General features: G+C 36.5%; 1 protein-coding gene across 1 annotated transcript; it reads left to right on the top strand.

Annotated features, from left to right (window-relative positions):
- Positions 1-471: 471 nt before the first annotated feature.
- LOC144434267 (retinol dehydrogenase 7-like) lies at positions 472-4,129 on the top strand. The gene is made up of 4 exons (XM_078122721.1): positions 472-808; positions 1,530-1,788; positions 2,421-2,584; positions 3,903-4,129. Exons 1-4 carry the CDS (start codon positions 472-474, stop codon positions 4,127-4,129), a joined length of 987 nt encoding a protein of 328 aa, XP_077978847.1.
- The last annotated feature ends 12,672 nt before the right edge of the window (positions 4,130-16,801 follow it).

Genomic DNA, 16,801 nt, shown 5'->3' with positions numbered 1-16,801 from the left:
AGATGTTTCAATATCTTCATGCCAGATCTGACTAGTTTTGACTTGTAACTTCTACATACACTCACCCATGCAGTCACCCCATACATGTGTTGCCAACTGTCAAAACCTTGTGTATACACCAAGGGGTAGTTTATCATTACTAAATCATATTGTATACATAGGACAGTGGCCCAATTTGGATTAAGATTAAAATCTAAGTGTTGAAAAAAACAGTTTAGCAGAACTAAAAACAAAGTTGATCCAGAATAAAAGGTGATTTATTGAAACATAAAACAAAGAATTTTTCATGGTCCCCACACTGTTGACCTTTGACCCTTTCTACTATTCAAAGTACACCTTAATTGACCTCATGTCAAATTCCATATGTACACTACTCGATCATATTCCTAGTCTAGTTCGAATACGGTATCGTTACGATTTACACCTCCACTCACAGGTTCAGTTAGAGATCACGTTAGCATCCAGACTACCATGTTCCTCACAATTTTATACTACATAGTTTATTTGATAGTATTTATCACTGTCTACCAGTTACTGCAATGGTTAGTTAGAAAACCAACAATCCGGGGTATACCTGACAAGTATGTTCTAATCACTGGTTGTGATCGTGGCTTTGGTAACATGTTGACTAAACGGTTAGATAAAACTGGTTTCCATGTGTTTGCTACCTGTCTCTCACAACAAGGTTGCAAGGCATTAGATGAAGACACATCCAGCAGAGTTGTTACTTTACAAATGGATGTCACTAATACAGATAGTATCAAGAAAACTTTCCAAAAAGTGCAAGATTTCCTACCATCAGGAAAAGGTAATGTTGTAAATAATAGTTTACATAGTATTATTCTTTTGTTCAGAACCAACTTTTTTCTATAGCTCTGTCAGTCAACTGTTTTTCACCTAAATTTTAACGTAATCTGAAGTGGGCATGTAGCATAATAATTTCTATGCTATGGATAGCACCATAATGAGAGACTCGGCATAGCAAAGGTAATACCCCCAGGGTCCCACAGACAGGAAGAACAGCGCCCTCACAGTCAATTGTACAGAGGACAATTCGTGTGGGTCTCAGGGAGTCAAAACAGTACACTTCCAGACTTTTACATCAAAATACATCACACCACACAGATCTGAGATTCTAGACACCTAATTCAACCAAGACACAAAGTCAAATGTGATAGAGTGTCAGCAAAATAAATATTTAATGCCAGGACTTTCTCAGGTAATCACACCATGTTGAGCCTAACTGGCACAACTTTGAAGGGTTGGGGTCCGTATTCTGTAATATATTTTTCAATGAAACTTGATGACAAGGATTTGAATTTCAGAATTGGCTTTGGATTAGTAGAGTATGTTATTATTAATGGTAGAAGTAAAAATTAGAAAATTAGAGCATAATGTTTATCTTTTTATTGATATCTCTTAACTTCATTTGTAAACAACGAAGTTCTCAACAATTTCTACTGACTGTGTGCTTTCTTGTTCATATTTTAACACATAACAAATATTCATTTTCCCAATTCATTGTACAGGTTTATGGGGTCTTGTAAATAATGCTGGAATTCTAGGGTTGACAGGTCCCTATGAATGGCTAACAAAAGAAGACTTTCAACAAGTTATTGATGTGAATCTACTAGGTATGATTGATGTAACCAATGTATTTCTACCCCTCATTAAGAAGTCTAAAGGCAGGATTGTCAATGTAGCGAGTGCGGCAGGTAGATTACCTATACCAGGTGCATTCTATTCTATCACAAAATATGGAGTGGAGGCATACTCTGATGGATTAAGGTACGTATTAACAGTGTAATCAGAAGTTTCTATGGCAACAAAACTACTCATACTGTATGTATGTATTTATGTATGTATGTATGTATGTATGTATGTATGTATGTATGTATGTATGTATGTATGTTTTGTATGTGTGTGTGTGTGTGTGTATGTATGTATGTATGTATGTATGTATGTATGTATGTATGTATGTATGTATGTATGTATGTATGTATGGTATGTATGTATGTATGTATGTATGTATGTATGTATGTATGGTATGTATGTATGGTATGTATGTATGTATGTATGTATGTATGTATGTATGTATGTATGTATGTATGTATGTATGTATGTATGTGTGTGTGTATGTATGTATATATCATATGTATGGATGTATGTATGTATGGATGTATGTGTGTGTGTGTGTGTGTGTGTGTGTGTGTGTGTATGTGTGTGTGTGCGCGTGCATGCATATGTATGTATGTATACACATCCACCAACTGTATGATGTGTTGCAATGTTCATGTATGTAAGAATGAAATTCAACCAAGAAGGCAATGCTATCAGCTATCGCTTCATCATTGCTACAAAATTTATATCACAGTTTTAGATTTTCATTTTTATGTTTTTTACATTAATTGTGTTCTCAGGATAATGCTGCATCCTTTTGGAATTCGTATCCAAATCATTGAGCCTGGATTTTTCAAAACAGATATCATCAACGAAGATCATCTGACAAAAAATCTTACTGCAGTATACAATAAACAACCCAAGAATATCAAAGATGATTATGGAAAGGAATATGTGACAGAATGTAAGCTTTTATCAAATATTTTCTTTTATTTTCTAGCACTGTCGAAGGCCAATTAAAAAAGAATTGTTTCTGGTCAAAAGTGGTGCGACGATGCAATTATTTTTGATTCTCAACAAACCTGTCATTCAATCTACTATTTATGGCAGTTACATGTAATGTTCTTTTTATATAGAACTTTAGAGCAAGTGTGTGTGTGAGGCAGATGTCATTTGCTTGTTCACGATTGGCTCTGCAGTTGTCTTCACTGAAGTAGGGAGGGTTATTTTTGTGTTTCTTCCCAGATGGGCTGGACAAAAAAAAAGACAGACGCGAGGGTATTTAAGTGATGCACATGCTGACCAGAAACAATTCTTTTCTCTGTTTTTTGGCCTAATATAAGTGTTGTTATAAAATGTACATGTGTTGTGAATTTTTTGTTTGAAATTGATTCATCAGCATTAGGTATAGTCTGTATGGGGCGCCCTCACACATCGGTCAATCCCTTTCAAATAGAGCAGGCCAGTGAGGGCAGAGTGACAGTCTACATTTGGTGTGTGGACCCTCCAAGATCTATGTATAAACATAGGATTTTACATTCTCCTGGTACTCTGTGTGCTCTCTACACTGTAAGCCAATTAACATGTCACTAACAAAGTTTTTTGTGACACACTAAACTTTGGTGTTCCCCTATCCTCTACGATGTGACAACAACTCACAAGAAAACATTTTTTTATTAATTTGACCCACAACAAAAAACTGTTTATCTTTCACAAGAGGAAACACAATGTTGTGGTGATCAGCTAAGACTCAGACCATGATATTGGTAATTATTGCAATTATAACTAATGTAGGCCCTTCTGACTTGTGTAAATCTGTTTCTGTATGTATGTATGTGGGTGTGTATGTGTGTGTCTGTGTGTATGTATGGATGGATGGATGGATGGATGGATGGATGGATGGATGGATGTATGTATGTATGTATGTATGTATGTATGTATGTATGTATGTATGTATGTATGTATGTATGTATGTATGTATGTATGTATGTATGTATGTATGTATGTATGTATGTATGTATGTATGTATGTATGTATGTATGTATGTATGTATGTATGTATGTATGTATGTATGTATGTATGTATGTATGTATGTATGTATGTATGTATCATTTTTAGTCTTTCCTCAGGTGACTGGTTCACCATTTCTGTGTATGCATGTACATGTACGTTATCATTTTTAGTCTTTCCTCTGGAAACTATTTTCGCCATTTATCATCATGCTATAATAAAATCAATATTTCACAAGAATCTCAAACTTCTACCTTTATTTTAAATTGCAGGGGTAACAAACTCAATGGAGACTATTACGAAATTCAGTTCACCAAGAACCGATACAGTGGTTAATGCTATGGAGCATGCATTAACATCATGGTGGCCTCGTACACGATACGTTATTGGTGTAGATGCCAACTTCTTTGTACTTCCTACATCATTTTTACCAGCTGCAATCTCTGATTTCATTCTGAGAGCATCTATCAAAGCTCCCATCCCTGCCTCATGTAAATAAGTCTAAAATTTAGAGTGTATACTGTATAGGGTTAGTCGAAGGAGGCCCTGACTTGAGTAGTGTCAGATATATTTGGTCAGTATGACTCCGTTCTAAGTCAGAAATCCAAGTGGTCTCAAACTTGTGAACAATGCATTTGAATACATAATGAGATAGTGCGCCCTCGTTCACTGACAAACCTGCACTTACCTGTGATATGATAGTGTCTAATAGATGCATTGATCAAAATAACAAGTATTATTGGTAAACAAGGATGCAACATCTCATTGTCATTCACAACCCAGAAGTCCATTTTTTTCATACAACATTTGTCTTTCTTGAGCTGCGCACTTCAAAAAATCGATTGGAACTCATTTGACAATTTTGCTTTGAAGGTTGGGAGGGATGTAAACTGATTTACTTGACAACTTTACATATTTTCCATGGAGAAAATCAGCACTGACTTCAACAGTGTTGGCATCAGTGTTTGCAAGTTCGAGTCCACTTGGATCAAGTCAGAACCTTCTCAGACTAGTGTAGGGTATGCTTCAGTGGCTTGGAACAAAGCTTCTCTTGACTCGTCGTAAATGTTAAAAGGAAATATTGCTTGATGATCTAATTGATTGATTGATTGATTGATTGATTGTTTCATTGATTGACTGGTGAATGTGTACATACCTACAGAAAGCGTGGTCACAGTTACCAAGACTGCAGGGTTCCTGTAGTATTCTGGAACTGAAAAAGATATACCAGGTGTAGCCAAACTATTAATTGCAGATATTATCATGCAACGTCAAATTCATTGAGTCAATGTTTTATCATAATGGCTGTGAGAAATTACAATTGCATTGTAATTGAATTGTAATTTCTAACAGCTATTATGATGATCATTTTTAAATAAAATTATTTATATTATAAAAAAAAATATACTGTAGTCATTGAATATTAAGTAAAAAATTATTAAGCAACACAGTCAACAGGAAACCTATCACTTACAGGAGATTATTGTAACTTATATGAATATTTTAAAATCACTAATAATCACTATTACATGTAAATTAAATATTACTAGTTAGTACTGGTAGTAGTACTAGTAAGTACATGTAGTACTGTATATCTCACAAGCAAGGGACTGTCATCATATGTGCACTGCAAACTGTGTACAGTGGGTGTTCTGTACACGAATACGTACCAGATCGGACATTCTAGGGATTTCTCTAAAACAAGTAGTGCTTCTTTGGTACAACTCCAGTCGATCGTGTTGTACTCCATCCTCACACACCTCAACTAAACATCACGAGTCAGATCAAAATACAAAACACCCGCCATTGCTATACGAGATGAGTAGAACGCATGCGCATTTTCTTCGAGCCCTAGTTGAGGGCGATATCACAAATAAATACTCTCTGCCATTCTCAGACCACTTTACATGTAAAACTATATAGTGGTCTGAGCCTCTGGCATAGAAGTACAAACCTTACAGATTATTGTTTATCGGTTTTTCCTACATCGCTCTAAGTTCACAATCACTGGATTATCCTGACAATTTTCAGCATTTCATCCGTGCAACAATGCAAGTGATGAGAATAATTTAAATGAGTGAAATATACGACTTAATTAATTACCATGTTTTAAATGTAACGGTAACATTGGGCGAAAGATAATTACCCGTACTCGATGTAATATCATGTAAGAGCTGAAAGGAATCTATTAGCTGGCGTATGCAGCTGGTTTATAAATATACAAACGAAGCATTATTGTTGTCACAGCCTGTTGATTGACTGGGAGTAATCCATGGGGGTTTTGTGTCGAGCTATATAATCGCTAAACCATCTTTCTATAAATAATGGTTCAATGGCTTATATACAAGATAGACGAAATATGGTGGTATGGCATAGTTATGGTATCTCCCTCAATTATTAAAGACTTTGATGTCGTTGCATGACCAGAAAGTCAGAAAATAACGAAAAAGTGTTCTCAACCATGACTTCAGTGAGTTCTTTTATGACAAGGAAAGTCAGCGACACATTGCGCAATAAGATACATTTAGTGGAAAGGTGTGTAAAAAATGGAATGTGTACTTCTTTGTGAATTCAGAGTATTAAAGATAAACTACATACAATTTAAAATTAATCTTCTTACTTTTGGTTTCGCAAAGAATACAAAATAATGACTGATGATTTTCTGAAACGACAAACCACATAACACAAGAGAACCATTTTTCGGGGCAGATGATTCGTGGAGGGGGGGGGGGTGCCCCGCGGTGTTGTGTGTGGCGTTTGGAGAGAAAATTGTCCCTGAATTTATGACAGAAAACTCTAGTGTCAGAGGAAAAATAACAAACAAAACGTTGCAATGCGAGTGTTGAAAGTAACGTCAAACTTCTTCGACAAGGCAAACTTTTGCGACAGTTTTTGCTTGTTTCCACGCCAGCTCGACTATTTTTCATAATTTGCATTACAAATGTTTGGGAGTGTATACCGTACTTTCGGCATTTATAAAAAAAGATAAGTATGGCAACCCCATGTTTTCTTTTCAATTTCTAGGACTATAATACATATGTTTTGCAAAAAAAACCAAAAAAAAACCAACAACCTACATTTGATCACATTCTCATTACTTTTACATATCGACTTTCCTTAACGAAAAATAATAGAGAAAATATACTAAAAGTAGTTTTCTTTCTCACCAACTTTGATTCAGCATGTGAAACAATGCCGACCTGGAAAAATGTTGACGAGGCAGTCTGAATATTATATCAAGGGTGCTAGTAACTAAAATACATCGGTAGCTTTAATAGTTCTTACCAGGATTTAGTATATTAAATTAAGCTATGCAAAATTCTGGCACTTCTTCCGTTTTTGACCATCTATCATTTCAAGTCGTCATATCAACACCGCAGTACATATATTGTATCTTAACTTTGTCGTCAGAACGATGGTAACAGGCATATGGGTGCAATGTACTTTAATGACGATATTAGAGACATAAATAGACAGACAGACAGACAGACAGACAGACAGACAGACAGACAGACAGACAGACAGACAGACAGACAGACAGACAGACAGACAGACAGACAGACAGACAGACCAAAAGTAGGAAGTGTATGAATATTTTCCGTTCATTCTTTCCAAATTGACTCTAACGCATGATGAGATTGTACATGCACAGTTTGCTGACGATACTCACTATTGTTAGTGATCGTTACTTTAATGGTGTTGCCAATGACAACGATAAAAAATGTTAGTAGAAACAAAGTTTATAAAAAATTATATTGGATTGATTACATTGTAAAACGAAAGTGTGGATAAGTGAAGGCGTAATTATATTCCATTTGTATTCAGATCAGATTGCATTTATGAATCAGACAGTCGTATATATTTTATGAGTATATTTTTTCATGGCCGTTGATCAATGGGTCTATTAAATTTAAAGTACATTCTTTAGCTTGTAAAGAGTGAATATGAGATTACATCGATTGTTCTCAATCATTTGAACAAAGTTGGAATGAATCAGAATAGTTGTTTGATTCTCTGTTATCAATAATAGCCCTTATTCAATTACTTACTCGAAGGGTACTAAACTTATCATTTATTGTTCTGATAAAAAATAGACTTTCTATTCTTGGCAATGACGTCATCTAGAAAGAATAGCAGTTAGAAACTTTTATTACCATAATCACCCTGTAAAACTAGTTCATTCATTACTAAGGTTTGTTATCGTGCGCTCACATCTCCAGCTTTCGTTCACCACAGACCCTACACGAAGGGTATTTGTATTCACACAGTAATTATTGTACTAGAATGTTGTGAAAGATGAGTCCTTCACCCCATGTCAAGATTGATTTCCCCTGAACGTCGCACATATAAAAAAATAAATAATTTTGCTATTATTTCATTTTTACTGATTGGGTATAAGCTTATCTGTCTATGACCGTGACATGATATAAAAAAATATATTACTACAACCTGCTGTGATTTTTTGCAATGACATGTACTAGTATATGCAATTAATCAGAATATATTTGTCGCTTCATCGCACGTAGTTTTTCTACACCGTTTTTCCTTTTTTTGCATTGTTTTGTTTTGTTTTGTGTTGTTTGTTGTTGGAGTTGTTTTACAATACTGACGAACTTTTATTATTTAAACTTGTTTACGAGCGCATAGTCCAGAGAAGAACAAAACATACCACAATACAGCTTAACTATTGCTTTGTAGAATCACTGACTCATACAGAATCTTTTCACAACTCGACAGATAACCCCCCCCCCCCAAAAAAAAAAAAAAAAGAAAGAAAAATACTCTAGGCTTAGGCTTAAATAAAAAAATAATATTATGACGAAAAAATGAAGGGTACAATTAATGCCGCGCAACGATGTATTTTGATTTTACGTAACAAACGACTTACAAGTGGACAAACTTAAACATAAGCCACCACACTGTATCATGCAGTTGTCTTATTCGAATAATTTAACCAGAGACAGAAAAGAAGCCCGGTACGGAGCCTTAGGAACGCGGGTCACGGACAGCTTGAAGAACCACCACCACCACCACCACCGCCGCCGCCGCCGCCGCCGCCACCACCACCACCACCACCACCACCACCACCACCACCACCACCACCACCACCACCAGCACCATCATCATCACCACCACCACCACCACCACCACCACCACCACCACCACCACCACTACCATCACCACCACCAAAAACAACAACAATACCACCACCACCAGCATCACCACCATCAGCATCACCACCACCACCACCACCACCACCACCATCATCATCATCATCATCATCATCATCATCACCACCACCACCACCACCACCACCACCATCATCATCATCACCACCACCACCACCACCACCACCTTCTTCTTCTTCTTCTTCTTCTTCTTCTTCTTCTTCTTCTTCATCATCATCATCATCATCGTCGTCGTCGTCGTCGTCTTCGTCGTCGTCGTCATCAAGTGGAGCCTTGTTCTCTTCTATACGACAGAAGCTAACGATCTACAGTGTGTCGTATTTCTTTGAAGTCACCTTGAAAAATATAACGGAGTGACGTTTAAAGTCACAGTGGGACTCCAATTCTCCCAATCGAAACAGGAAAAATGTTCCGGATGCAGATTTGGGGAAAAATAAAGTTGCTGACAATGTACTTTCAATCCTTGTTGATATTGTTTGTATTTAATTCATTTCTACATATTTTGGTATGTGTTCCTGGTGGAATAAATGCACGTTTTATGTTTGCCCATCGACCGTAGCTTGAACTTTTGTTAGGCTTGGGACCATTTAAATAGGCCTATTACTTTTTAGATTGTTATAGTTTATCTTACGAGATAACGATAAGCTTATCCGACACAGAAATTATATTCTGTATGCGATATAAGTTACAGTTTTACATGCTTTTGCGACGTTTTAATTTTTATGCGTCCGGCTCCCCACTCCCAATATATATTTTAAATATACAATTCATCGGGTGGTATTGATGGATGGCTTCTCCGTGTGAGTTCCGGTGTTTCAAAGCAATCTATGAAGTAATCGGTTACGCGATCACGTGACTCCCATGTTTAGGAAAGTCGCCATATTGAGCCTGTTGTTGGTCTCCTGTTTCTCGTGGATTTATAACCCCGTTAAACCATCGTTGATTTCACAGCTCCCACAGCGAGTTGAAGTTGCTGGAATTGATGGGGGCGTGATATTTTCCCTGAAGAACGTCGACATATCGTGTGAGTATTTTATCTATCTCAAAATAAGACGCTTATCCAAAATAAGTGAACTCATATTTCATTGTACTACCAAATGTCTAGTCTGTCGACAGGTCTATCGACGACTGTCAATCTGTGTGTACTAAATATGCACACTGGTTTGAGACAACTGGTCAGGTTCTCCATCCATCAGTTGCAAATTTACGAGTACTGCACGGAAATGAGGACAGAAGCTTGTTAGTACTGTTTATTAGCAATGTTTATCTGTAGCTAAAGATAGCCAAATCTCACCGACATATTATAACGTTGCACTCCGTAGTCCGTACCGTGTGCCACACGACGTCTCAGCTCAGGCTGGTCCAGTGCGTGTGTAAGCCACAACAGAGTACACACGTACACATAAACTGTACTGCAGCCAGAAAGTCTAGCAAGTAAAGGATGCCAGTCACACTTCGATATAATAGTACACCCTGTATGCAGATCCCATATAAAGCACATTCGTTTCGCTCGAAGTCTGGAGGTGTACACCGGTAAATACTTGTCTGGCGACACACATGATTTCGCCAAAACGTTGTGAGTACAGCGAACAGCTGCGAGTTAGTGTCAACCACTGTCATATACCACATCTGCCAAAATAGGTCAGAATATATTGTGGTGTTTCATGCTACTAGACTGTTATTTAAAGACGCACTGAACTTGTCCAAGTGCCATCACTGGATTCTTGTGGCGCCTGTTGTTTCTTTGACTTTGTTAAAAAGCCGCCAGATCATAGTGACCCTCATTATTTTCGGAGGAGTAGCCAGTGATTCCAGTCGAAGTCAGATTTGTCTTCTCAGGTTGCCATAAATTACTTGCGTTTCCTTCCGACAGTTGGGAGTGGTAGCCGAGGTAAGTCTGTCCGTGGGTATATTTCCGTGGAACTTTGACCCTCCTTGAAATTACTTAGTATTTGAAGTGTCGGAACGTAAAGCGCATTTTCAAGAACACTGAACAGAACATTTGGCCTAACCTAACGTATATTTTCGTAGTCCGAGGAGGCTCTGACTTGAGTACGGAGTCAGATACATGTACATATATTTGGTCGGTATGACTCCGTTCTCAGATCATACTGACCAAATATATCTGACTTCATACTCGAGTCAGAGCCTCCTAGGACTAGTATTTTCACACGCAAATGTTATGGCCATAATATTTCTTATTGAGCATTGGTGCTGAAATCAGACACTTGTTTTGCCTACTTCTATAGAATGGTCTTTTATTCTGCCCCAAAATGTCCTCACCCCCCCCCCCCCTTCCGTCTTACATTTCATTACACTTGTGCATCACAAACTAAGCATAGTTCATTGCTCATAGAGGATTGCCTGTTTTGCCGAGTTGAGCTCTGATTTGTTCTGAATAGAAGTAGAACTTAGCACAAAGTTACCGTCAAGCTATCCACTTGTTAAAAAGCCAACCTTGGTGCGAGTATAACATAACCTTTTGTAAATACTTTGATGTTACTTTAGAAGGCACATTGTGTAAAATAACCTTCATCTGTTCTGCGACAACTCTTTGATTTTTTGGAAAGGAGATGCTAAAACTTTGGCAAGAACTGGAAGCAAAAGCTTTTGAAATTCATCAACTTGGTGATAGAATATTTTGTGGAACCATTGACAAAATCTGTAGTAGTAATGATCAAGGCCCTATTGAAGGTAATGAGTGTAAGTTATAATAGTGAATGTCTAGTTCCTGACCATCCTGTTCCGATTTACACTATGTTACATTACTGTAGCGTAAATTGGAACATGGTAGTCACATTGCATTAGTGTGGTACATAAAATGGCTTTCATGCAGTAGTGTATTTAATTATGAGTGTAAAATTGTCAAGAACATTAAAAGGGGTTGTCCTGGTCCCATTGTTCCAGCATACTAATAAAGTAATATAAAATGACTCTAAACACTAAGATAATAAAATGGACTGGTCTGCAAGAATGGTAAGAAATGAATATACATGTGGAACCTTGTAGATTTGTGTCAGCTAAAATATATTGTTCAAACAAGAGTACTTGTACATAATATGCTCTTCCTAATGAAAAAAAAAAGAAGTCAGAAAAATAGGAATGAAAGTCAGGAGTTCACAAACTTTATTAATGCATTTTGTCAATATGCAGTACTAGAATTGTGTGAGGCAACTCACAGAAATTGATACGTTTACCTGAAAATTTAGACTAAACACATGTACAGTCTTGTGAGATTGCATTGACATTTCTTCAAACTTGTTACATATGTTGTGAGAATGTAATAGAATAATTTGATCTTATAATTACAAAAGCTATAAATGATATTTTAAGAACTATCTGGATTGCTTAATTTTTATAAGAAAAGAAATAATGTGCGATATTATGACTTGTATGGAAAAGAAAAGGGCATTATTTCTGCATTTAAATGGGTTTTTGCACACTAAAGAAATAAAAAAAGTGAAAAAGAAAACATGCCTGAGTTGTCAACAAATAAATAAATGAATGAATGAAAAGGGACCTTGACACTAAGTTTTTGACTAGTTATGTTTATGTGGCATTTTACCACAGTCAACACATTAAGTCATCCGTTCTTAATAACTGAATAATTAGGGACCGGAAAAATGTAGTATTTGTGAAAGAAAACTTCCCAAGTTTGAGTGCTAACTATAGTTTGAGGGTGTTTGTGAAAGGATTAGCCAATAAAGAAATGTATGATTTTGCCTCCATAATACCTGGTAGTACAGTAACATACACACACTGAACAGAACATGTTTAAACTCGAGGTGGATGTGTTTCTGCTGGGTTGGGGAACCCTGGTAATAGCTGGGCCTGATAGGTGCAAGCCTGATAAAATACCTGAGGAACTTGGGTAAATTTCACCTACTTACAAACACTTACACTTTGAGTCTTAAGTGACAATTTCATTAAAAAGTATAAATGGGTATTTTCTCTGGCACATTGGAATAGTCAGATCTCCTGGATAATTTTCATTCCTTTCAAGTTTCATATTTCTCTGGCCCCTACACATACTATGAAATATGATAAAATTATGAATAGAGATAAATCATACACCATCTTTTGTTTCCATATTTATAGTTCTATGCATTACTCTGGTAGTACACATGTATGTGCAGAATTTACCCCTGTAAATCATGTAGTTGAGATGAGTAATGAGATGATGAGAAGGACATTGATATAAAAGTATATTTTCTCTTTCACATCTCAGTATTATCTATGTTATCTCTCATAAATTGTTATTTAATAAAAAAAAAACGTCAGAAAAAGTCCAAATTATATTTTTGCATAGGGTATTGTACATGTATATTTATGACCACCACAGGGCATTGGTGTGAAATTAGGCGAGATCTGATGTCTGCCTAGCAATGACAGCAAGACTGCTGTTGGCAGACTGTTACCACCAACTAATAATTTTGTCCTCAGCCAACGTCATTCAAATTACAGTATAATATATTATGCTAGCAGCATTATTGTAATACCGTACATAATTTTCCTGATGTAGACATACTGTTTAATTTTCTGCAGGACTTCAAAATGCACAGCAGATACTGAATTTCTCCCAGTATGTGAAGTTGGCTGTTTTTCCTCACTCTATTGTATTGTGGTTGATAGGGAGTGAAATTAGAACTGGTAATTTGACCACGCTATTAAAAAACACTAGGATGTCGATGTCGGTAATAGACAGTACTTCAGTCTGTATGATTCAGCTCAATGTAATGTATACCACTGTCCACTGTGATAACAAATATTTCAACAAGATGAAATGGTTATTTCTTGATAATGGTTATTAATGTCTTTTGTGCGTATGATGAATTCTCATATAAAACGTGCAAACCTAAAGGTAGCATTATTGATGTAATACTAAATAAGTATTATGTAACTTGTGTCACAATCAGGTCAAATACATACCTGCTTAATTTTCATATTTTTAATACATGTAACATGCATATTATAATAATACTGAGATAAGTAAAAACTCATGAAAATTATTGAATATAAGTCAACGCAAGTGCATACAGAAATGTAACGCCACAATTTCAGCGTTCATAATATAATAGACATACAAGTTGAAACAAAACTATTTTCATGTACTAATACATGAAATGGGTCTGTACTGAAACAAAAAAAAAATATGAATATCATATTATTCAGGATGGAAACCTAGAGATGTTGCATTTCATAGTTATGCTGGCATTTGCAATGCAAGACTAAATAAGAGATTTCTGATAATTCGAGAATAACAGTCTATATAATAAAGTCATGGACGTGCTCTTGTATTAACAACATACATGTAACAGTATCATACATCACAAATGATTGCCAAGAGTTTGTGATTGGCTACATTTTGTACATGTACATGTAGTTCGTTCAAACAGTCGGAACTGGTTCACCTCTCCTCAAAACACACCTGGTATGTAAATAAGTTAGAACTCCACCCTACTTCCAAGTGAAAGATGTGTTGGAATGTGAGAACATTATTGATGAGTTTGACATTCAGCACAGGTTTCTGTGTTTATTATAAGGTTTTGAGTCTTGGATGTGCTGGCTAACACTACAGCCTGAAAGTACATGTATGTGGGCCATCAGAACTTCACTGCTGGATGCAATATGATAGGAGACAAATACTTGTATGGTAAAAGTGTGTAATCAAGTTGTGATTCTTATGACAGCCACCTAAAAAGTTTCATCAAAATTTCAACCATATATATATATTACTGCTGTTACAAAATGTAGTCATGGTTATGGTGTAAAAAGACCATACGATACCAGTGTCTTATTGTAGGAATGACTAGTTGTATTAACAAAACATTTTTTTTCCAGACTTCATCTGAACAACCCACACCCCACACTTTTGATGCTAGCATTACATCATTGTAGAATGTACCTGTCCTCATTTACTGGAAACTGGCTCATTTTCAAAGCAAAGGTGTGGCTGTTCGGCTTATGCAGGTAGATTTGACAGGGACAGGAAGAAACACTGTGGATGTGTCACAGCCACATTTCACAATTGTCAACAAACACTTCATACATTTATATCTACAAAATGGGTGTGATAATTTGACAGACCACCTACATCAGTAAACACACTTCATTCAGTAATCATCATCATCTACTTACATGCCCAAACTATTTACAGGGTGGGCGTGAAGTGTGGTTTGGCACTGACTTAAGTCTCAGGTGTATGTATGTATCCATCCCATAAAGCAGTACATGCAGCTTTCCTGCAGGCTTCCCATAGAGTAATGTATGCAGGTTTCCCACAGAGCAGTGCATGCAGGTTTCCCACAGAGCAGTGCATGCAGGTTTCCCACAGAGCAGTGTATGCTGGTTTCCCACAGAGCAGTGCATGCAGGTTTCCCACAGAGCAGTGCATGCAGGTTTCCCACAGAGCAGTGCAAGCAATGCATCAGGTTTTGCATACACCCGATACAGTAGTGTTTCCATATACAAACTTTTGTATGTATACAGGTTTCTCCACTGAGGATTGCATTTGTAATATTATGTCCCCCTCCTCCCTGTAGAGCAGTGTATAGATTTGTTCCAGAGTAGTGCCTGCAGGCTTCCCATACAGTAATGTATGCAGGTTTCCCACAAAGTAGTTTACCCACAGTACTTACATGTGTACAAATTATAGAACATAGTGCATGTAGCTTTTCCATAGAGCAGTACATACAGATTTCCCATAGTGTAGTAATAGAGCGGTGCACACGGGTTTCCCATAGAGCAGTGCATGTAGGTTTTCCATAGGCAGCTGTCCCATAGAGCATTGTGGGTAGCTCTTCCATAGAGGAGTACATATAGATTTCCCAAAGTGTAGTCATAGAGTAGTGCATACAGGTTTCCCATAGAGCAGTGCATGCAGGTTTCCCATAGAGCAGTGAAGGCAGCTGTCCCATAGGGCATTGTGGGTAGCTTTTCTATATAGCAATGCATACAGGTTTCCAGTGTTAAGTGGACTTAGGAGAAAAAACAACAAATATTAGATTATCAAGAAATACTTGCTGACACTGGTGATGATATCTTATCCGGTTGAGCTGTTTTGTTGATCTCCTAGGAGTAACTTAATACACATATCTGATTGTGTGACATGGAATCTCTACAAACACATGTCTGTTAGGGACCCCCAACACGATAACACAGTTGATATTTGAATACCAAATGTGAATGACAACTCATGGAACTGTTTCTTGATGGTGTAGAAAACACCATGCTGAAGTAAACTGGTAATATTTTTAATCAATAAAGTGTACCATTTATGTAAATACAGATGCCAGCATTTTGAAAATGGCAAGGATTTGTTGGGAGCAGTGGTGACGGTAGCAGTGGTGGTAGGGCTTCACTGTTATAGCAGAAAAGGAAGAACTTCATGTAGACCTGTGCAAACTATTAACTTAAGGTAAAGATATTTTGAAGGCTATCAATGCATTTATTTTTCATGAATGCACCAGACTCTGTTTTATGCTACATTTCATAAACATATGGTAATATAATGTAATATAATTTAACACAAAATGGTGATATTCAAAAAGGCTATCATTTTAAAAAAAGTTCTGAATGCAAGCTTTGAAATTTTTAAATTTCAAATTCTGTAAAGTTTAAATTTTGTAAATTCAATGCTCTTGAAAATCATAGCCAGGGCTGACTTTCCTAACAATTTTCTAAACCAAATTAAGATTGTGAATAATAAATACATAATCACTTCATGGTACAAAGTATTGAAATATCTATAGAAATAACACATTTGCATAATACCAATAATTGTCATTATCCAATCACAGAATTTTTGCTATCTTTTCTTTATTTAGCAGTCATGAAAGAAGTGATTTAATTATATGACATTTGACAAGCCAAATTTCTTTCAGTTACTATGCCATGATAATTGCAATGTTAGAGGATCATTTAAAGCACAACACAGGGGAATGACAGAAAATTGGTTGGTGTTGGTAATATTGTATTGTATT

The sequence above is a fragment of the Glandiceps talaboti genome, chromosome 4, assembly GCF_964340395.1.
Source record: "Glandiceps talaboti chromosome 4, keGlaTala1.1, whole genome shotgun sequence".
In the NCBI taxonomy this organism is placed as follows: domain Eukaryota; kingdom Metazoa; phylum Hemichordata; class Enteropneusta; family Spengelidae; genus Glandiceps; species Glandiceps talaboti.
Note: the sequence above shows the minus strand (reverse complement) of the source record. Positions and strands in the feature narration are given on the sequence as shown.

Excerpts from the sequence above, each read along its gene's own strand:
- LOC144434267 (XM_078122721.1), top strand. The coding sequence starts at position 472 with ATGTTCCTCACAATTTTATACTACATAGTTTATTTGATAGTATTTATC. Across the intron at positions 809-1,529 it reads TTTCCTACCATCAGGAAAAG|GTTTATGGGGTCTTGTAAAT; the intron begins GTAATGTTGTAA and ends TTCATTGTACAG. Across the intron at positions 2,585-3,902 it reads AAAGGAATATGTGACAGAAT|GGGTAACAAACTCAATGGAG; the intron begins GTAAGCTTTTAT and ends TTTAAATTGCAG.